We start from the raw sequence: 21,743 nt of genomic DNA on the forward strand, positions 1-21,743 counted from the left end.
AGCCCGATGATATGGCCGGAGGAAAAATACAGCGTACAGTCCGTTTCGGGTGCGTCTCATTTTTGCACTCACTCGATGACTTGCCCTAGAAATTTTGTAAGGTGCCTTACAAAAAAAAACCTAGATTAATTTAACTTGGTATGATTATCTGAATAATTAGAATAGTAGTAGTAAACACAGCAGCTATTTTAGGAGAATATGGATCTAAAATCTATAAAAAAAATACTATGAGCTAATATTGGAGATAGTACACCACTGAATAGACGTGTTTATTTTATATTGATTAATAGACTAATCGTTTACTGTGGAAATTTTAACACTGAATCAACGTTCATTTAAACATTTTGAATGGTTAGGGCTCTGAATCTACACTCACATTAATGCTTTTAGATCAAATGTGGTATTTAATTTTAACAAGCTACTCAATAAATTTGTCTGATTTGGTTTTAAACTTGGTATCGATAGCAAATACCAAACAATTATTTTCATTGATTTTCCTATTGAGTTTCTGTAATATCTAAAGATGGGCTACGCTTAATCCCAAAATAAAGTCTTTATATTTTTAAGATTTTGCAAGAAAGTATCATCTTTACATATGAAACGCTTCTTACTTACTTTTAGAGTAATAGGTGTGCACTAGCTAGGGGAACTAAAGTGAACTAGGTGCTCATATTGGGATGCACCCTAGGTTCCCTCTCCATTGCCTGAGCGGAATACTGGATGCCAGGTCCTCCTCTCCAGCTAGTGCAAGGCCAGCTGTCACTGTAGCGACTTTCATTCATTTTCCTCGGCCGTGCGGAATTTCCTCTTCGCTGCAATCATGTTCGAGGAGGCGAGCGAGGTGTTTGACAACATGTTCAAGTCCTCTTTCCCGCTGACTTTGACCTTTATAGTGTTTCTGCCGGCCGTGCTGATCCTCGTCTCCCCGCTTCCAGCGGACGCGGCGCATGAATTCACGGTTTACCGCATGCAGCAGTACGACCTGCAGGGACAGAACTACGGTAGGAGTCCGCGCAGATTCCGCGTTTACTCACCGCAGAGCAGCGCGATTTAACACTGAGACCCAGGGACGGATTATTCAAGCCTTATACATTAAGACTGTGAACACAGATCGGTGTAAAACACGGGGTTTAAAGCTTTAAACAGGGCATCAGCTCGTTAGCTCTCATGCTAAGCTAACTAGCTAGCTAACGTAGCTGGCGTTAATTAGCCAGCTAGCTTACCTAGCTAACAAGACTAGCATAGCTATAACTATAGCAGTGCCGTTACCTAGGCTACACTTCAGATTTTCTACTTTTATTTAGATATTTGTATATTTCTGATCCTAACACATTTAACCGAATATCTCCCCTATACTGAATGCTTTGGCTATTAGACTGATTTGGTTCTAATGTTTCAAAGAGTTTTAATCCAGCTTTTTGTTGCATTGTATCATAGCTATCTAACGTTACTTTAGTCCCTGAAGCCTAAAAATTACATTTGTGTTTTTTTATACAGTCATTATTGTCTGTTAAATCTCCATGTGATCGTGGTAATATAGCTACAGTATCAGTCAAAAGTTTGGGCACTCACAAATTTCATTTTTTTTATTTATTATTTTATAATGTTCCTCATTGTAGATAAATACAAAAGTCATCAGAACTATGAAGGAAACTATTATTGGAATTTAAATGAATTAACCTAGAAAACAAAAAAATGTGTTAAACAAACCAGAGTATGTTTTATATTTTTTCACCTCTTGCTTATGACATTTTGCACATATTGATTTTATGAGGTAGTAACCTGCTATGGCTTTCATTTAAACAGCTCTGAATTTATTTTCCTCGTACTGTGTTAGAGAGCATCAGTGGAGGTGTAAAAAGGTACAGTTGATATACAGTGAATAACAGTATTTAAGTAATGTTCTAATCCATATTATGGCAATAACTACTAAAAAAAAGTATCCTCAAGTGCACTCACAAAGACCATCAAAAACCTTATGATGGAACTGGCTCTCATCAGGACCACAGTAAGAAAGGAAGAGCAAGAGTTTTCTTTGTTGCACATAAGTTCATCAGAATTACAAGCCTCAGAAAAAAACAAGTTAACAGCAGCACTCCAGTGTATTTTGGTTTATGTAATGCTTTTAAATTGACTACAAGATTCCTTATGTGTTTCTTCGTAGTGCTCATAGACTTCAGTATTAATTTAAAATGTAAAATATATATATTCAGTGAGAAGGTGTGTCTAAATTTTTCACTGTTACTGTATGTGTTTTTAGAAGGTAGGTTGAATCGATTATACATCACTGTCAAGCAAAAACCTTGTAATTACATTTTTACTGTTTTTAATTTTTTGACAAGATGTAAATCTGGCAAGTGTTCTTTACAATATATTTAATTTTCTTAATGAATAAACCAAAAGTAATGCTCCAGAATACCATTTAATAAATACTGTATTTAATTATCTTGTTATTGTGCAGTACAAGTATGAATAATAGTAATTTCAGTATGTCATATTAACTAAATATATTTACATCATCACATCTAAAATATTACCATCCTCCCTAAATTAACAGAATTATTGTCTTTTATTTTAAGGTTCAAGAAATGCCATTTTGAACACAGAAGCTCGTACTGTGGAGGCGGAGGTGCTGAGCCGCCGCTGTGTGATGATGCGACTAGCTGACTTCTCTTATGAGAAGTATCAGAAAGCTCTTCGGCAGTCTGCCGGAGCTGTCGTCATCATCCTCCCGAAGAACATGTCCACTATGCCGCAGGACATCGTACAAGTAAGCAAACACTAATCACTTTGGGTCTGGGACAGAACAGAGACAGAGCAGAGAGGATTTAATTATGCAAATGTTTAAAAAATGTAAGGTACTTTTAAATAGCGTTTATACAAACATATAATAATAGAAATGGACAACAGACAGGTTTACTTTGTTTATTGTTTGGCATTGAACTTATTTTGCACAAGTCATCAAATCATATAGTGTAAAGTACTATTCAAATGATTAGTCTAAGTTTAGTTCATTTTTCTTTTTATAAACATCTGTTACCAAACCCACTTATCATAGAAAACGCTTAGCTAGATCTGAGACCCTCCCTGATACCATGTTTCTGTTGAAAATAAGTAATGATTCAGAAAGAAAATTTCAGATTTTTCTGAGTTTTGTGTACTGACACATTATCATCTTCTGAACATTTCTGACATAAGAGAAACACCTTATTCACTTAATCGCAAGACTTTTTGAATCAGATTTGTGTAAATCATTTAACCACAGTTGTTTGATTTCATGTCTTCATTGTTTTGCAGCAGTTTATGGAGCTGGAGCCGGAACTTTTGGCCACAGAGACCATTGTTCCTGTCTACTTTGCTCTGGAAGATGATGAACTGCTGTCTATATACTCACAGACGCAGGCATCATCCTCCTCTCAAGGATCATCATCTGCAGCAGAAGGTAGGCTATTTTTACAAATTCTGCAACACGCATGGATCAAACATTTTATAACTGTGTACATTTATTTTTTAAAATAGTTAAAAGCTGGAATTATGAAGAATGTGAATTTTTCCAAAAACAGTGTGCTCGAAATATTTGTAAGGAAAAAGAAATGTGACTGTTGGTGTTTTGCTTCTGGTGTAAATTACTATCTCTCACTCCTTTTTTTTCCACCCTCCTCCAGTTCTGCTGCACTCAGCCACAGCCAATGGGTTTCAGATGGTGACGAGTGGAGCTCAGAGTAAGGCTGTGAGTGATTGGGCCATCACCAGCCTGGAGGTGAGATTTTCTTCTGAAAGACACCAGGGATTCCCTAAACCCTGTAGAACACATTGACGACATTTTTTAGAGTTTTGCAGTTACAGATTCAGCATTTCCCACTACAACGATCTTGTAACAGAAATCCCAGACAACAGACAAGGAAGTAGTGTGAATTTTGAAGATTTTCATCTTCAAATACCATTAACTGTTTATAGAGATGACTATGACAATTTACTGCAATTACACTGACCAATCAGGTTGTTTCCATTTAAATGAAGAGAACATTATTTAAATTATGTTCTTGCATATTTTATGTATCTTAGACATAAATCACAAGCTTATGGAGAAATAAAAGTCGGAAGATTGTGGAAGTACCTTGAACTTGTAAAAGGCTAATTATAGAATGTAACTTTGTAATTTATATATTACGCATTTGATTTATTGGATTGGATTAGATTAATTTATATGTTTGTATGTATGTATGTGTATGTGTTCTGTATTAATCCGGTAATTTATGACTAAGAACATGTGGATACATTTTCATATGTACAATTTAGAGCTGATTGTAAACAGGCTAGTTAATATGGAGGCTTTTTAGGTGTGCAGATGCTCATAAAATAAAAAGTTCTTAATCAGTAACAGGGTCTAACAGACTTTGACTCTGAGACTTTGTTCCACTGAAGCTTAACTGGGACAGTCTTACAGCTAACAGCAGGTCAGTTATATTACAGGTGCAAGAAACTCTAAGGACCAGTTTCCCCAGAATTAGACTTAATTTGTTTGTGTGATTTACGATTGTTATTAAAAGTTACATCAGTATAGGTTTAATCTTACCCTAAGAGCTTAAATAATATAGTGAAACATATATAAACAATAGTTTAAATTAAGTAAACTAAGTAAATTAAGTTTCTTTAAAGGCTTTTGCTACTTAATTATCTTCACATTTACACAGTTCCCACACACTACTAGGAGACACACAAATCTAAGAAACAGGATAGAGAAGGCTATTGTGTGCTGAGTCGCGTAAGGCTCTGTTGCCTCTTTTCCAACTGCTGCTAATACAACGGCATTGTACCTCAAAGCCCTCTGTTATGACTGATAACAGATGGCTGCACTGGAAAAGGGGGGCGGGGCCATTTTACCCATCCAGAGTAAAAGATCAGTTATCATCTCTATCAGCAAAAACCTTGTATCTCCATTTTTTTTTTAGTTCGTAAGATGTTAAGTTAAGATGTTTTTTTTTCTGTCCTCTGTGAAGCTGTCTTTTTGGAGATATGAGATTTTTGCATGACAGAGACGTTATGCTCTCTTGGAATCCTGGCCACAGATAACTGTTATTACTGGGGCTTAGACCCAGTCTCCTAATGATGGGGTGGATGCTTAGACAACTTGCGAGCGCCTGGTTTAGTTTTTTTATTATTATAATGTATACAGCTCTGGAAAAAAATAAGAGACCACTTCAGTTTCTGAATTAGTTTCTCTGGTTTTGCTATTTATAGATATATGTTTGAGTAACATTTTTATCTATAAACTATAACTGGTTTTTAATCACAGCTTTTATGCATCTTGACATGTTCTCCCCCACCAGTCTTACACACTGCTTTTGGATAACTTTATGCCACTCCTGGTGCAAAACTTTAAGCAGTTCAGCTTGGTTTGGTGGCTTGTGATCGTTTTCCTCTTGATTATATTTCAGAGGTTTTTAATTGGGTAAAATCAAAGAAACTTATCATTTTTAAGTGGTCTCTCTTTTTTTTTTTTTTCCAGAGCTCTATATTTGTGTGTGTTTGTGTTTAAAGAAAATGCACCACATGTAGCTGTGGTAAACAGTTACACAGTAGTAGAATAATACAACAAATAATTCCTTGTATTTCTCTTCCTCTTTTTAAGAATAGCATATAGCCTATATTCACATTCATGCTTACTTGTCTCACTTGTGTCTCTCAGGGAAGACTAGGAGGAGTAGGTGGAGAAGATCTGCCGACCATTGTGGTGGTGGCTCACTATGACTCCTTTGGCGTGGCTCCGGTAAGGAAGTGTTTATTCATGTATATCCTGTACGCTTGTCACTCAGTTTATTATGTTCTGGTAGAGTGCTGGTGAAGAACTTCACGCTTGCTTTGTTCTGTAATCAATCAGTTTAAGTTGAACTAGAGGAATGCTGCTGCTGCAACTCAAAATATGACTGTGCTGGGTTTACTATGGTCTTATATACAATGAAATAGCAACACTAAACCCTGAAGTTTAACTGTTTCCAGGTAGAAAATGTCAATCTTATGTATTGTGTACCAGGAGTTTATTGTAATTTCAGCATTATTCTTTGTGAGCTGCAGAATACTAGTATCAGGTTTTTCAGACCAATCAGTTTGCGTGTTTGTCCATTTTTAATTAATTTATTTATTTATTTATTTTTACAAAGTACAGCCATGAATCTTAATATATTTTATGTATCAGCCATTCATACACATATACATTTATGTTTTTTTGTGTGTGTGATTGCAGTGGTTATCATACGGTGCTGATTCTAATGGCAGTGGAGTGGCCATGCTGCTGGAGCTGGCTCGTCTCTTCTCCAGACTCTACTCACACAAAAGGACACACGCTGGGTACAGAACACACTCCATTCTTAACTAATCGTGATTTACACTTAACTAATCATAAAACTAATATTTAGCTTAATATTTTATTTATGTATCTTTTTTTTACAGGTATAATTTGCTCTTCTTTCTTTCGGGAGGAGGAAAGTTCAACTATCAGGGAACCAAACGCTGGCTGGAGGATAATCTAGACCACACAGGTCTTTAAATATCTTTTATCTGTTTACTTCATGTGTATTTCACATTTCTCTTATAACAACACTTTAATGCAAAAAAAAAAAAAAAAAACTAGTGTACAGGAGAATAAAAAGATTTTTATATACATTAATATCCAAGCCATTTTGGGGTAGTAGTGGCCAAGTGGTTAGAGCCCTGGGTAATTGATGTCAAAATGCCCCCTCTAACCCACACTGCTCCCCTAGTGCTGCAGCGATGGCTGACCACCACTCTGTATTAAATTTGTGTGCAATTATTGCACAGATGGGTTAAAGGCAGGAGCCAAATTCTGTCCGTGTCGAACACAACCACTGAATATGGTTATTTTTGTAATTTTAAAGAATTTCTATTTAATTCTAATTTTGCCAAAATGTGAAGAACAAAAATGTAAAAAAAGTCATTGTTTTGACCTTTTTTTAATTGTTTTAAAACACAATTTTACTACTACTTCTTATTTTGACTTTCCTGCATCTTTTTGTCACACTGCTGCAACAGAGTCCAGTCTCCTGCAGGACAACGTAGCGTTTGTGCTATGTTTGGACACGCTGGGCAACGGAGACAATCTTTACCTTCATGTCTCTAAACCACCTAAAGAAGGCAGCCCACAACACACCCTGCTTAAAGAGCTGCAGACGGTAATAGACCTCATATAATTCACTGCCTGTTTACACTCAAGCTACAATAATGATGTTATCTAATAGGAGCATAGGCCCCATAAACTAACATCGCATTACTGCATGCATAATTTATCAGAAAAAGAACTGTTTGTTTGCTTTCAAATGCTTTATAAACATTATTCGTATCAGCCACAATAGAACCCTGAATTTATGAGCATGTATTTAACATACAGTCATACAGTGTCAAAAGCCATAAGCAAGACTAATATATATATAGTACTGTTTTACATGCAAAATCCAGTTACTGCACAACATCTGTCTTTGGCGGTAATCTGATTAATGTATTTACATTAACTTTGGGAATGGAAAAACTCAAGTGTTTACACAGGTATGTCCATAACTGGATTTTCGATTTGCAAACCAGCCAGAAATCTCACATAATAAGACATGGTGTAAATATTATGTAAATCTAAAACTTCAGACTGCATTTTTCCTAAAACCTGTGCAGACTGAGAAATCCAAGAATACTCAGATTAAAGGAGAACTCCGGTGTGAAATTGACTTTGGGTGTAGTTAAACGTGATAAAGTATTTACCTTTGTTGAATAGCCCATCTCCACTTTCCCGCAGAGTAATTTTGTGCATTTTGCCCATTGCACTCTTTACAACAGGTACTTTGGGGCACTTGCCTGTGATGAATCGCTTTTTACACTGTTATCCAGACTCAAAGAAGTTTCTCACTTTATAGGTAAATCTCTGTAATTTAAAACAAGGTATTAAAAACTTTAAAAGTGCACAAGAAGCGTATTAAAAACTACTGTTTACAGTTTTACACTGGAGTTCTCCTTTACTCAGATTATTCTTGGATTTCTCAGCCTGCACACGTTTCAAAAAAATGCAGTGTGAAGTTTTAGTTTTACATAATATTTACACCATGTTATGTGAGATTGCAGAGCAAAAATCCGGTTATGGACATACTTGTGTAAATTATGAGTTTTTTTTTCCATTCCCAAAGTTCATATAAACACATTGGTCATACAAGAGTATACATACATTTACTGAGTTCAAATCCAGCTCTCTTTTCTGTGGCATGTAAACAGAAGTTTGCTATTTTCTCACTTTCTTAAATAATCAGATTTTAAATAGTTTATAATCAGATCAGGAACTTAAAATGCACATTACTCTTTCTTTTTCACTCTTTTTCAAAAAGCATAGAGGATTAAAACACAGCTGCACTTACTTTATCTCCAGTCTCTCACATCCTTACTCTATTCTCCCATCAGGTCGCCGCTGATCAGTACCCGGAGGTGAAGTTCTCCATGGTGCACAAGAAGATCAACCTGGCGGACGACACTCTGGCCTGGGAGCACGAGCGCTTCGGTATCCGTCGGCTGCCAGCGTTCACCTTGTCGCACCTAGAGAGCCATCGCAGTGCCACCAGAAACTCCATCATGGACATGCGGTCAGTGTCCTCCTCTCTGGATGGGGCGGGAGAGGCCACCGCTGGGTGGGTGACTACTGGTGCTCTATCTGTCCGTCACCCGTCATAGTGCTGTTCATCCCTTTACCCACCCATCCCCCCATCATTAAATACAGTTTTTGAGTATCGGTTTACACAGATCTTTCGTTCACATTGTTGGGGTTTTTATTTGGTCACAGGCCTCATGTAGATCTGAAGAAGCTCAGTCGGAACACTAAGCTGATCGCAGAGGCTCTGGCGAGGGTCATCTACAACTTAACAGAGAAGGTGAGTTTACACCAAGAGTGAGGAGCCACTAGAATGTTTAAGAATAAACTTGGTAGTTCTAAACACATGCTATGACTGACTGAAAAGTGCTTCTACTGTTCCAAGTAGGAGTTTAAGAAAAATATTGTTTAATAGTATGTTTTACTATACTGGGTCTGTTTTTCCCCAACAGATTTTTAAAATAAGATATTTATCAACAGTTTGTGTAAAGACTGGTGTCAGAGTGGTTCATTTTGTCTGTATTTAAACCCCGCCCACTAGATAGCAGTGCTGTACTCGGTTTTGATTAAAAAAAACTATTGCCTTACTTGCAGTGTAGCAATAAAGGTGACCGATATGGCCCAAAAATAATGGTATGATGATTTACTATATTTTTTATAAATATTTTATAATATTTTATACATTTTAAGAATATATTACTGCAGCAGTTTAAAAAATTAAATATTGTTTTTACACAAAACTAAAGTGCAAAAATTTAGTGCATGCATATTACATTATATATAAAAAAAATGAGCTTGAGCATAAGCTTTTACAAAACACTAAACATTTCTGCACCATGCAGTTAAACACTGTGTATTTAAGTGTACATATGAATTCTTAATGCTGGAAAACTTTAGATTTAGAGAAAGTTTTATGAATTATAAATTTAAGTGGCTGCTTAGATTCATCAGACCTGAACAGTTTCCATCTGGGCATTATTTATTCAAAAGTTAATGTTGAGCTAATTTTTTTTTTATTCCATATTAATACAGCTTCTATAGTAACACACTGTATTTAGAAGGAAGACATTGATCCAGTTATCTATAATGTAGCACATAATGCAGGGCTTTAATTCAAGTCTGTGTTAATTTTCTACAGGGCACCAATGGAGACTTGGAGATCTTTACTGAGCAGATGGTGAGTAGATGATTCCGGTCCACACCATCTCTGACCTGTGGTTTTAGCGCCTGATTTCATAGCTTGTATTGATAACAGAACCACACAAATTCCCTTATTGTATATTTACACACAATGTTAGTTCATCATCCTGCGGTATAGTGTAATGTAATGATTAATTAAAGTCTGATCATGGCTGTGCTCATTATAATTATCTGATGTTAGCAGGTACAGGAGGAGCAGCTGGCATCACTGGTGGACTGGCTGACCACCCAGCCTCGTGCAGCTCAGTTGGTGGATAAGGACAGTGCTGTGGTCAGCACCCTAGAGTACTACCTGGGCCGCTACCTGAAGGATGTAAAGAGGCATTTTGTTAGAGCCGATAAAAGGTATGATTTATGTAGATTATTTATTTATTTATTTATTTATTTATTCATTCATTCATTTATTTTATTATTGGAGATCAACAATAAACAAAACACCACACATTAAATTTATCAAAAATAAACATTGTTATGGGACTGCAAGTTAAGACAGCACTAAAGGATTTGCACAGAGCTGCTGATACGCGCACGCAGAAGTATAAATGTGCTCCGCTGCGTACTGCACACTTGCTGCATACGCGCAGGCTACAACGTAGTTTCGACACAGAAGTATAAATTGGGTTCAGGAAAGGGATTAATGTGTATATATAGCACCAGTCAAAGGTTTAAAGACACATTCTCAATAATAATTGTTTTTATTTGTGTTATATACTACATTGTAGATTAATAGCAAATACTTGAAAAACTAAGAATGAACACGTCCAGTTAGGTAGTAGACAAAAAAGAATTTGGCCGTCACAAAAAAAATCAAGGAGGTTTGAAAAGATTTGGAGCTTTAAGACAATTGGAGAACCATTTTAGGTTCCCTTCATGAAGCAGACTGAGAGAATAATGCCAATATTTTGGCTTTAACATTTTTGTGTTTCCTACGTAACTGCATAAGCGTTCCTTTATAGTTTCATGTAGAAAATTATACAGATAAAGAAAAAAATAAATAACATGAGAAGGGTTATGTCCAAACTTTTAACTGGTACTGGATATAGTAGTGAAAAATGTGTCAGGAATTAATACAATGCAGTTAAATTTTTTTCTAATTATTTCTGGTAATTTTTTTGGGAGAATCTCAGATGTATGATGTATGTAGTTGTCAGCCTTAAGGCTGGTTTATACTTCTGCATCGAGTCAATGTGTTGTAGCCTGGGTGCGTTTGTGCCTCTGCATCTGTGTGTCTGGAAACACAGCTGCTGCTGTCGGCGCCACATTACATTACATTACATTACATTTGGCAGAAGCTTTTGTCCAAAGTGACTTACAATAATGAAAACTATACATGACATATAGTTACATTTCCATCTTGCTGTGCCGTAGGCTATTGCATAGGTTCGACAAAGAAGTCTACTTTGGCCTTAACTTTCATACTTCTAAGCAAAGTGTTAAATGCAATGTCTTTTTTTTCTTTTCTTCAGGGATCCAGAATTTGTCTTCTATGACCAGCTTAAACAAACTATGAATGCATACAGGTGATTATTATGTATTTTTCACCACCCAATTGCAGTCAATCCCTTTGCAAGTCTGTAACTAACAGTGTTATTTTTATTTCTAAAATAATTTCAGAGTAAAACCAGCCATCTTTGACCTGCTGTTAGCATTGTGCATAGCTGCATACCTTGGATTGGTTTATCTGGCTGTTCAGGTGAGATAAAATGGGTTTTTGTTTTTTGGAAAAATGATTCAAACATATTATTCAATTATTCATAAAAGTTTTTTAATAATGTGATAGCCAATGGTTACATTTTTAGGGGACGTGCATTGTACTACTTCATATGTGTAAAAAATATACAGTTAAAGAGAGGAACCCTGAAAATAGGCACAAAAGGCATTTCATTGCTGCTAAATGGAGATCAAATTGTTGCAGATAAACTTCTATTTTTAGCTACTGTTGTCAAAAAGCTCAGTGTTTTATTAACCTCTTTGTTCCCTGTTCACAGAATTTCGGGTTTCTGTACGGCATCCTGCGTCGGGTCACAGCACCACGAGTCAAGCAGCACTAAACGGCTCCAGCTCTCCTCATCCCTGCAATATGAGGGACTCCCTGCAGTCCCACTGTGGAGCCAAGAGTGTGTTCTTTTCTCAAATCTGCTGATCTGTCTTTTCTCTCCCCTCCCTCTTTTCTTTTCTGGGAGTGGAACTTGATTTTTCCCTGCCAAGTGTGTCGTTTACTGTTCCACCACTTGCCGGCGCTGGTCAGGAGCAGCCTTTTAAAGTCTTCCTTTTCTGTTCCTCTCTAACACTGCCTCACTCCCACGTCCCACAGCCTAAAGCTAAAGTGTTCCTCTCAACAGTACAGCTTGGGTGATCTCTGCCAAGCGAACAGTGGGTCATCTTCTTGGGCAGCTAAGTCAGAGTGGGCCAAATTGCAGCTGGTGAAGTGTTTGCTAGCTGGAAGAAGCTGTTCATGAAGCTTGTTGGGTTTTAAGAAGGCTCAGGTCTGACAAGTGTATTTCCTCAGTTCTGGTCCAGGATATATTTGGCCTCAGATCAGAGAGGTGCTAGCTGGATTCTGGCTAGTGTAGTAAAATTGGGCATGTAAAGACTGTAGAATCTGTGAGTTGAAAAATATTCCATTAGGCGATTTGGGCATCCTGTTTTTTTTTCTCTCCTTGTTTGCCTTTCTTTAATCCGAATATTGTCTTAAGAATTGAAGAACCAGAGTATTAAATTCCTCTTTCTACTAACTTTTTTCCTTTATCTTTTAGTCTGTCATTACATATTCCACAATCGATAGCCATAATTGTCTGTTTCAGCTGAAACGTAAACAAAATACCTCTGATATTTTTCCCTCGTTCCATTCTGCGTGAGAGCCAGTCACTTTCAAGACACAGTAAGTGAGAGCGAAACCGTTGGTGGTACAGGTCTTTCCTCTGTTATTTATGGAAGCGAATGCTTCACTTTGCACTGATTTTAAAAGGTTTCTTTAGTTCCCCGAGATTAACACATTATCTACGTTTTATGATCTGTGTGAGTCTGCTCTATGAAAACTTGACAAGTCTTGCACCAAACAAAATAAAAAAAATAAATTAATAAAACATTGAAAAATAAAGACGTTTGCCATTGAGAAACATTTGTGCATCAATTTGTCAATTCAGTTTACAGATTTTATTTCATGGGAAAATATGATACAATAACACTGGCTCAGTGGAATTATTAAAAATTGTTCCATTGCAAAAAGACAGTATTCATCATACAGACAGAGGTGGTCAGATTAAGTGAGGGCAAAACAAAATCTTTCAAGTCTTTTCTTAAATTCATGGTCCAAAGAGAAATGTAAAAATCTTCTTAAAATCAACACACATTTAATACTTTTAATGCACATTAAGAAATTAATAAACCCCCATTCTTCTTCAGCTGTTTGAATTTCCTAATGAACAGTAGAAACAATAATAAATTACAGTGCAATTTGCTATAAATACCTGTCCGACAAACCCCACACTTATCATAATTTATTATCTCTAGACACCCCAAGCCCAAGGTCTCAGTCTTAAACCCTCAGCTGTAGTTCAAAGTTCCCTTTTGGCACATACGTAGAACATTTTAACAATGACAGTGAAATAGAAACAGACTGAACCAAAACACATGGATAAAAGCAGCCAAAGAAAAGGTAAAGATGCTTCCAAAAGTGGAACCAAAACATTTTGGGATTTAGTTTGTGCCTGCGTGTGGAGTGAACAATGTTTTGAAAAAAACAGTTTAAAAGGCAGGAAACACTTCACATTCACATTCAGCACTGCAGCTCGTAGATATAGTACAGTGCTTGTACATCTGTGTATAACTGATGGTGAAGTGATGGTGAATTCCCAGTTGATCTTAAGGCTAGCCTAATCTGTTCACCATTGAAATTTAAAAGTGCACATTTTTGTTCTATTCCAGCTCACAATACAAGTCAAACGAGTAATGTTTGCTACACACCTAGGAATAGAGGAAAAATGAAGACTTGTTAAAGGTGTTTATAATTTTAGTTCCTGCCATTTTTCATTAATAACAAGGCCCATAAGATCTTTCAAAAAAAAAAAGAAAAATCCAATGCAGAGCACTTCTGGGTTTAATGTCTTGCTGCCTCTCACCTAGATGTCTTACCCAGTATTATGTAAGTTATTCTAAAGAGCAACTATTGATTAATATTAGCATAAGTGACAAAAGCGTACTGTACTAAAAGTGTACTAAACCATCTGGAACTTCAGTTGCAATTACAACTATTTAACACCATTATGTGCATATGCAAAATGTACATACTTTCAGCTGTTTGCAATAAACCAATCAAACAAGAACTGAGCCAAGTAAAACAAAAAAGTGATTGTTCCAGATTCAAATCAAAAAGCCACTTGGTTCTTACTATTTGGACCACTCTCTATTCTTAACCACATTTCCAACATCTCCAGTCATCCTGTAAATTAATAAGGTCTACTTATTAACTAAATTAATAATGTCTTGATTTGAGACATAATTTGGAAATGTGCTCTGAAGTATTGTTACATTTGATAAACCTCTTGTTAAATCAGTTGTGCTGAGCTATTTAAATGGTTCTTGTCTCATTAGTTTATAGCGAACAACTGAAAATCTGTACATTTTACTAATAAACCTAAATAACTGTATCGCTGATGTTTAGGCCAATGCTTCACCTTCAGGAGTGTTTCATAGTAGTCATCAACTCTCAAATATAAAAGACAAGGGGATCAGGCCAATATACATAAAAAGTAATCCACAAAAAACAGCAGCAATTAGAATTAGAAATAAAATCAGCATCTGAAAACGGTCTCAGTTAGCCCGATCTGTTGCTGAGGTTTGTCCCAAAATGGTTCTCTCATCCTCTCAGTTGATACAGGTAGAGGCTTAATGTATGCATGAAAACCCATAAATGACATCAAAGGTTTGAATTGTGATTTTGTCGAAGTGGTCTCCTATCCCAGTCCAGTCCTGGAGATTTGGGACACGGCCTAAATTTTTTTTTTTTTTTTCAACTGCCACTGGTGCAGCACTGCTGGATAGCCAGCACGCTCTGAGGAAAGAGAGAGCCAGACCAATTGTGCTCTGTCAGACTGTAGCCGCTGATGGCAACAGCATGATCCGGGATACGTTCCAGCGTACCTCAGATCATAGCGGTACCACCACTCACAGCCCCTTTAATACTAATTTTTTGTATGAAAACCACATCAAATGTCCTGGAAAAGGTTGTCCTAAATGATTGCGAACTCCGCAAGTAAGTTATGATCTAAAAGTGCAATAAACAAAAATGTGTAAACAATAAAAGTATAGGATCCTCAGGACTGGCCAGGGATGGGAAGATTCTAGATTTTTATTACATTTTCTGGATATTCCAAATCATCCTGATCTCATGCAGTCTGGAATATCATATGTGCATAAATATTGTGATATACAGGATTCATTTTTTTTCTACAAAAGATTTGATTCAACTGGTTTCATGACATACTGCAATAAATATTATTTAACATTGGTACTAACTTCATTTTGATCAGCAATATTACATTCAGCCCAGTCGATCAGCTCATGTTGCCATTGTTGCATTCAGTCAGAAATTTGCATGCCTTCATTTCAATGCAACAATTAATGCAAATTAAAAATAAAAAAGGTTGGACAGTTTATTGTCTGTACAAGGACATAAAAAATAGCTTCCCTTCATTTTATCCACATGGCAAAAAATGTGATATCTGTTTTTCTTCATCACTTCCTTATGGCTTAATAAAGCAGGTCAGACTTTTACACAGCCCAGTAAGAACATTATAACCACCTTTTTGTTTCTACCTTCACTGTCCGTTTTGTCAGCTCCACTATGTCCCCTTTATTAGACACACTTTTCTAGCTGCTCCACCTTGTAGCTGTCAGAGATCGAAGCTCAGAATCTGCACAGTTTGTGTTGGTCATCTTTTAATCCTTCATCAATGGTTAATGCTGCTTAATATTTCTGTTAAATAGACTATTTTTAGTCCAGCAGTGTCACTGAGGTGTTTAAAAAAACCAGCAGCACTGCTGTGTCTGAGATACTTGTACCAGCACCATGTTAATCAGTTTCAATGCAGTGCTGAGAGTGACTCGCCACCAAAGTAATACCTGCCCTGTGGTGATCCTGTGGAGCTGAAGAATGGACAGTGATTAAAAACCAAGAAGGCGGCCATACAATTCTGACTGAACTGTGTAGAAAGCCAGGTTAATAGTAACCTGTGCACTCTGACAATCAGTACATGAAACATAAATAGCCCTAGCAAATCCATGCACTCAGACTCAGTGTGACAGAATACTGCAACAGCCTCCCTTCATAATGCCTTCAGTCTAGGGATTAAAATACTAAACAAAAAAACGAATAAGTAGAAAGCTGCTATGGATGCAGCTTTAAACCAAGAATCAAAACAGATCCCTCATTTCTGCAGATTCTTCATTTCTTCTTCATTATTATTATTATTATTATTATTATTATTATTATTATTATTATTATTATTAAACAAGTTTTCTTACACACAGGAGGACTTTCATTTCACTTCAATTTGTTGACATACGTGATGTTTCAAATAATAATTAAAAAACACCTGAAATAACGTTCACAGTGCTATAATAATAGAAATAAACACAATAAAACAAAAGCCAAATAACAGAGAAATGTTTCACAGCCTAAAACGATGTCATTCCCCTGTAGGATGATTAAAGCAACATATAACTGCTGGAGTCTGTGGAGGGTCAAGAGTTAAACTAGGTCACCTGTGTTCCTTGCAGTCTCTTTTAGGTACCAGCAGGTGGCAGTATTGAGATTGTTATAGATGCTTCTCCTTGTTGAAACCATTCTGTATATGTTTCCTAGAGAGAAAGAGAGAGAGAGAGATAGGGGAGCTATAATATCAGGTGATTGGTGATCATGACCTAATTGGATATCACCTCTCCCAAGGCCACAGAGATAAGGCCATCCAAGTAAATCACGTTTATGTAAGATAGTGCTGTTATCCAATCCTATCTCCCCCAAGTATCACAGGTCACACTCTATCAGCACAACCTATAGAGAGCTGAGACACAGTAATGCTGATTACCTTTCTTTGAAGCTACAGAATTGACAGAAAGTATAGAATCATGTGTGTTTAAGGACTCTGAACCCTCTTCTTGACATGATATGATGTCCATGTGGCTGAGATGGCAAAATTTGAACACTGATAAATACTGAGACCGTAATCAGCTCAGTTCCCTGGTCATGTAAACTCCAGAGGCGTCATGTAACAAAGTACATGGTCTTTGTTTCCTTACTTAAGTAAAAATGTTGGTTATCTAAACTTTTTACTACTCCTTACATATTCACACAATTACCTGAACTTTCTACTCCTTACATTTTAAACATAGCCCAATTTTACTTCAGCTTGAGATAAATTGGAATCGTGAATTTGATTGTGTTCAGATGAGAAGTATAAACTTATACCATTCTGACAACCTATTGGTTTGTATGTGATCCATTACGCCTGCACACGTCATGCCACTCTCCAGCAAGAACATAGCAGATGTATGTAGTCTAGTATGAAGATGATCCTTGGCTCAAGAGACTCTAAAGAACTTAAATGAAACGTCCCAACAAAGCTTCTTTAATAGATTTACATTGTACTAAAATGCATATATATGAGACTTAAATAAGGAACCTAGTGCATTGTCAACATTAACATTTTAATATAACATTATAGGCTACGTTCACATTACCAGGCTGAAGTGACTCAAATCTGATTTTTTGCTTAATAATATAGGACCCTGTGGCGAGCCCTAAGCTTTTGTCCTTAATGACATTACTTTTACTTTTATACTTTTAAGTAGTTTTGAAATCATGACTTTTAGACTTTTACTTGAGGAAAAAGCTTGAATTGATGCTTCAACTTCTACAGAAGTACTTTAAACCCTAGTATCTATACCCAAGTCTAAACAAGCAATGAATCTGAATACTTTTGACTCTCTGGTTAAAGGGTAGAAGATCTAACAGTCCTAAAAACCGCATGTTCTTAAAAACAAAGGTTCATAAAAGGTTATTGGCTTTGAAATGTAGTTTCAGGAAAGGTCTTTAACACATGAAGAAGCTTTATCTCATGCTGAGGCTGACAGTGACAACAGGCTATTCTGATTCAGTAAGCTGCTCTCCTCGCTAGGAAAGAGTCCAAACCCTACATATAAATGCACTAAGACTGGAGGATTTTTTAGAAGGCTAATTAGCTAATCCTTTGGGTGTTTGTGGTTGACGTGGCGCAACAGATAACACTACCCGCCACTGATCTACCAAATCCTGTGGGGGACATGGGTTCAATTCCTGGTCTAGGTGACTATGCGATGCTACAACAACAAGGCTACATTTAGAATGCTAGCCTAAATTTAATTTCTGGCATAACTATATTGTATAATTTTCTATGATTTATTTTTAACAGTCTAGACAGCCAGAAATCACATGCAATATGAAATATGCGAAGATCCAAATCACATTTGTAGGTGGTTTGACATGCGAATATAATCAGAGGAGTACAGATGTGTCTCAGCCTGGATGCTCAAATCAGATTTCAGCATGCCTTGTGTGTCACGCACAACACAAGGCTCCTTATTTGGGCAGTAAGTGTTTATTTAATCAGTAAAACACTGATATTAATAAGTACAAACAACAGTAACACAAAAAGTAGTGATTTTCTGGGAGAAGTTTGTTTCCATAAGAAAGGGGTGCTTAGTCTCCTAATGTAACAGTGATACAAATATGCAAGTAACACCCACCAAACCATGAAGGGTACCACAGCATCCACCTGAAACCCTATAACAACCATCAACCATGGGATACCATAGCAACTGCCTAGTAACTACTAAAACACCACCATACAACAGCTTGAAACACCATTACAATCACCTTTCAACATCCATCTTGAAAGCACTTTCATCACCATAGCAAACATACATAGAACAATAGCATAGAAATTAACTGGAATACCACAGCAACCATACAAAACAGCCTAGCAGGAACTGGGAACCATTTGTGTTTTATTCAGGAAATGAACTTTTCTAGTTTAAAGTTATTGTACAACATGGTTTAGTGCTTATTAGTGCTTAATGTGGGTATTAATGCATTAATTAAATAAATCATTTTAAATAATGTGCTTAACTGCCTAAAATCTTTGGTTTATCCATTTACTGTACCTAAAATCACATGTGCAGATGGCACGGGGATCTGTGTCACTGCGAGTTCATCATTAGCTGCTTATGTATAACCTAATTTGAATATGTTGTTTCACACAGGTACAGTCTGGAGTAACAGGTGTAATGACCTAAACACGAAGGTCTGGGCATTTGGTGGAAGCTGTGGGAGCCACTGATTTTAAATGCAAAAATAATCATAATTGATTTGCATGCCAGACGTCTCATTCATGTCGGTTTCATCAAGCCTGAAATCTACAATAACAAAACAAATCTGCTGATTTGACTGGAGGGAGAGTTCAATAGATAGATGAGATCTAAAGCTGCATTGTCTGCTTTAATTCAAGCGTTCCCTGATGTCCTCAAGGACTCATCGTTGTATATTTGTGTTCTATTTCAGCTGTCATAACACCTGAGACAAGTAATCAGAGCCTGATCAGGTGGCGGAGGTGTACTGAGAACGGATGCACTAAAAATAGAATAAACTGAGTGAACTGAGCATTTCTAAAACTGAATATGAGGAATCAGTGCTGATCAGTCTTACCCTTCTCCAGTGTCCTGATGACCATTATCGTCCCTTTTGGGTTGGAGTGGTTTCTGAGCGTTTTCTTCTTCGTATTCTCGTACATCGCTGACCTCCTTCATCTGCCCAGTCAAAACTTTCACCACAAACATTACAATAAACTGCAAAACACAAAATTGAGACGGTTTAGGTTAGACTCTCTTTCCAACATAATACTACAGGACATTCCACCTTTTCAATATTCAACAATTTCTGCAGATATCACTTGGAGAGTGCATTTAGAACATGCCTGTTCATAATCAGATTACTGCAGCTATCTGATCTATTTAATTAGTCATGTAAACAGCATACTCTAATTTCTTAAATCTGATTAAGAAATCTGGCCTCTGAGTCGGAAGCGTTTGCTTGTAATAGGTGGAGTTCTAAGTTCTGAGTGGGTTGGGTAATTAGCCTTCAAAATTTGGGAAAAATGGGATTTAAAAGAGGAAATCTGATAAAGAAAGATGGATGTTAGCTTAGTAATTGTAATTCTCATTGCATGTAAACTATTTTCTGGAGTGTTCTCTGATTTCTCAGTCTAGGCATGCTATAAAACTGTGTACTGAAAATTAAACTCAGCACCTGAGAGAAGGCAACAAAACACTTTTGGCGATACAATGAAAACGAAGGATCGTCTAGTTGATGTATTTTTATATTGCTTCATGATAGAAACATGTTAACTCTTATCTATTTATCCAAGTTCATGTAAACAAGCTGATTGGATTACTAATGCTTTGCAGTAATAGGATTATAAAGTGCATGTTTAAAAACTCACTGCTAAGAGAAATCTGCTTTATAATTATCATGTAGCATGGCAAACCCTAAATTAAACAAGCTTTACCTTAAGCTGGCCTTAAAACTGACTCAGTGGTTTGTGATCATGAGCACCAGAAAACTGAAAAAGTTATCGAATCAGTGGTATAATTTTTTTTTTATATGATGTTTTCTTTATTTTAAACACTGACATCAGGCAAACTATAGCTAATCAGAGTATGCTAAACAACCCAGTCTAATCTGGCCAAGCAATGCTGAAGCATGCAGCTAGGATTGTACCCTAGCTGACCTTACCAGAAACCAGTAAATGTTCATGATCAGCAGGGCGATCAGAAGGGTGTTGAAAAAAAGGTAGAAGGGGATGTTGGGGACAGTCTGCTGGCTGGAGATGCAGGAAGCATACAGCACTTTCAGGGGAAACCAGTACAGCCGGAACCAGAACCTGTAGAGAAAAAGGAACGCAAGATTAGAACTATTCTAAATATAAGTAAAGATACGGTCACAAGTATGGATACCGATGGTGACTTTGTCTATATTCTGTTTTTATTTTGTCCATAAATGTGTGTTCAGGCCTCACATATCACAGTATTATACACTTCTGACTCTTTTGGCTTTTTGTACTTACTGAACTGCAATTGATAAACATTTGCCTGGTTTAAAATTGGTATTTACTAGTGATTTATTAAATGTTCAAATTCTGATGAGCTAATGATTTGCTAATCTCTTAAATATGAATATCTATGCTGATAAATAATAAGTATCATCAGTGAGTATTTGTTAATATTTTGCTAACATTTTTAATATGAATATATATGCTGATAAATACATACCTGTCAAGTTTTGGACTTGGAAATTTTCCGTCACCTGCTTCGAGTCGCCCACAGAATCCCTTATATTTTAAGACAGGTTTACAATAAATCTAAAATAACCACCTGGGAACCTTTAACAAACTACAATTAGATTATCAGAATCTGACAGGTCTATCTTTGTTGACACTGAAATATTGTGGACATTCCTATATATGTAATTCTTATACTACAGCCTAAGTAAAACCCTTTTCTAGACATTTACATGAAATCATCAGCTTTTACAAAAAGGACATGGACCAGATATATTGCATAAGTAAATATTAGTCCAAAGGGGCCTAAACAATTAATAATTTAATTAATACTTCTTTCTATTGATCAATTCAGTTAATTTCAGCCCTCTTCACATTTTCTCTCTCTCCAGATCAACCATCTCTTCTGCCCCTTCTAAATAATAAATTACACCACAATACTCTAAAACTAGCCCTGAACTAATAAAATAAATACAGTTTCGTTCATTATAGCTTACAGTAGGCCTGCAATCCTAAATTAATAAACACAGTTT

General features: G+C 36.4%; 2 protein-coding genes across 6 annotated transcripts in view; one reads left to right on the forward strand and one right to left on the reverse strand.

The window, feature by feature from the left end:
- Positions 1-705: 705 nt before the first annotated feature.
- ncln (nicalin) lies at positions 706-12,957 on the forward strand. 5 transcript variants are annotated; one of them, XM_007246204.3, is made up of 15 exons: positions 706-1,001; positions 2,580-2,770; positions 3,298-3,442; positions 3,666-3,760; positions 5,690-5,770; positions 6,245-6,348; positions 6,451-6,539; positions 7,051-7,190; positions 8,455-8,678; positions 8,831-8,918; positions 9,777-9,815; positions 10,020-10,183; positions 11,305-11,358; positions 11,453-11,531; positions 11,827-12,957. In XM_007246204.3, the coding sequence occupies exons 1-15, from the start codon at positions 821-823 to the stop codon at positions 11,887-11,889; spliced, it is 1,737 nt and encodes a 578-aa protein (XP_007246266.3). In that variant the 5' UTR covers positions 706-820; the 3' UTR covers positions 11,890-12,957. The 5 variants fall into 5 exon arrangements, with proteins under 5 accessions (XP_007246266.3, XP_007246267.3, XP_015460533.3 ...); XM_007246205.3 differs by having other exon boundaries at positions 10,023-10,183; XM_015605047.3 differs by having other exon boundaries at positions 8,455-8,633.
- Positions 12,958-12,979: 22 nt separating this feature from the next.
- The window catches only part of cers1 (ceramide synthase 1), a 32,676-nt gene continuing 23,912 nt past the window's right edge, over positions 12,980-21,743 (reverse strand). Inside the window, exons 5-7 of the mRNA XM_022669851.2 lie at positions 20,667-20,814; positions 19,581-19,720; positions 12,980-16,699 (exon numbers count right to left, since the gene is read on the reverse strand). Of these exons, the coding sequence (XP_022525572.2) occupies positions 16,657-16,699; positions 19,581-19,720; positions 20,667-20,814 (331 nt within the window). The 3' untranslated portion in view covers positions 12,980-16,656. The remainder of the gene's footprint in view (positions 16,700-19,580; positions 19,721-20,666; positions 20,815-21,743) is intronic.

Source organism: Astyanax mexicanus, chromosome 16, assembly GCF_023375975.1.
Source record: "Astyanax mexicanus isolate ESR-SI-001 chromosome 16, AstMex3_surface, whole genome shotgun sequence".
Taxonomy (NCBI): Eukaryota; Metazoa; Chordata; class Actinopteri; order Characiformes; family Acestrorhamphidae; genus Astyanax; species Astyanax mexicanus.

Coding starts and splice junctions, on each gene's coding strand:
- ncln (XM_007246204.3), top strand. CDS start 821: ATGTTCGAGGAGGCGAGCGAGGTGTTTGACAACATGTTCAAGTCCTCT. Junction 6,540..7,050: donor GGATAATCTAGACCACACAG/GTCTTTAAATAT, acceptor CTGCTGCAACAG/AGTCCAGTCTCCTGCAGGAC. Junction 11,532..11,826: donor TGGTTTATCTGGCTGTTCAG/GTGAGATAAAAT, acceptor CCCTGTTCACAG/AATTTCGGGTTTCTGTACGG.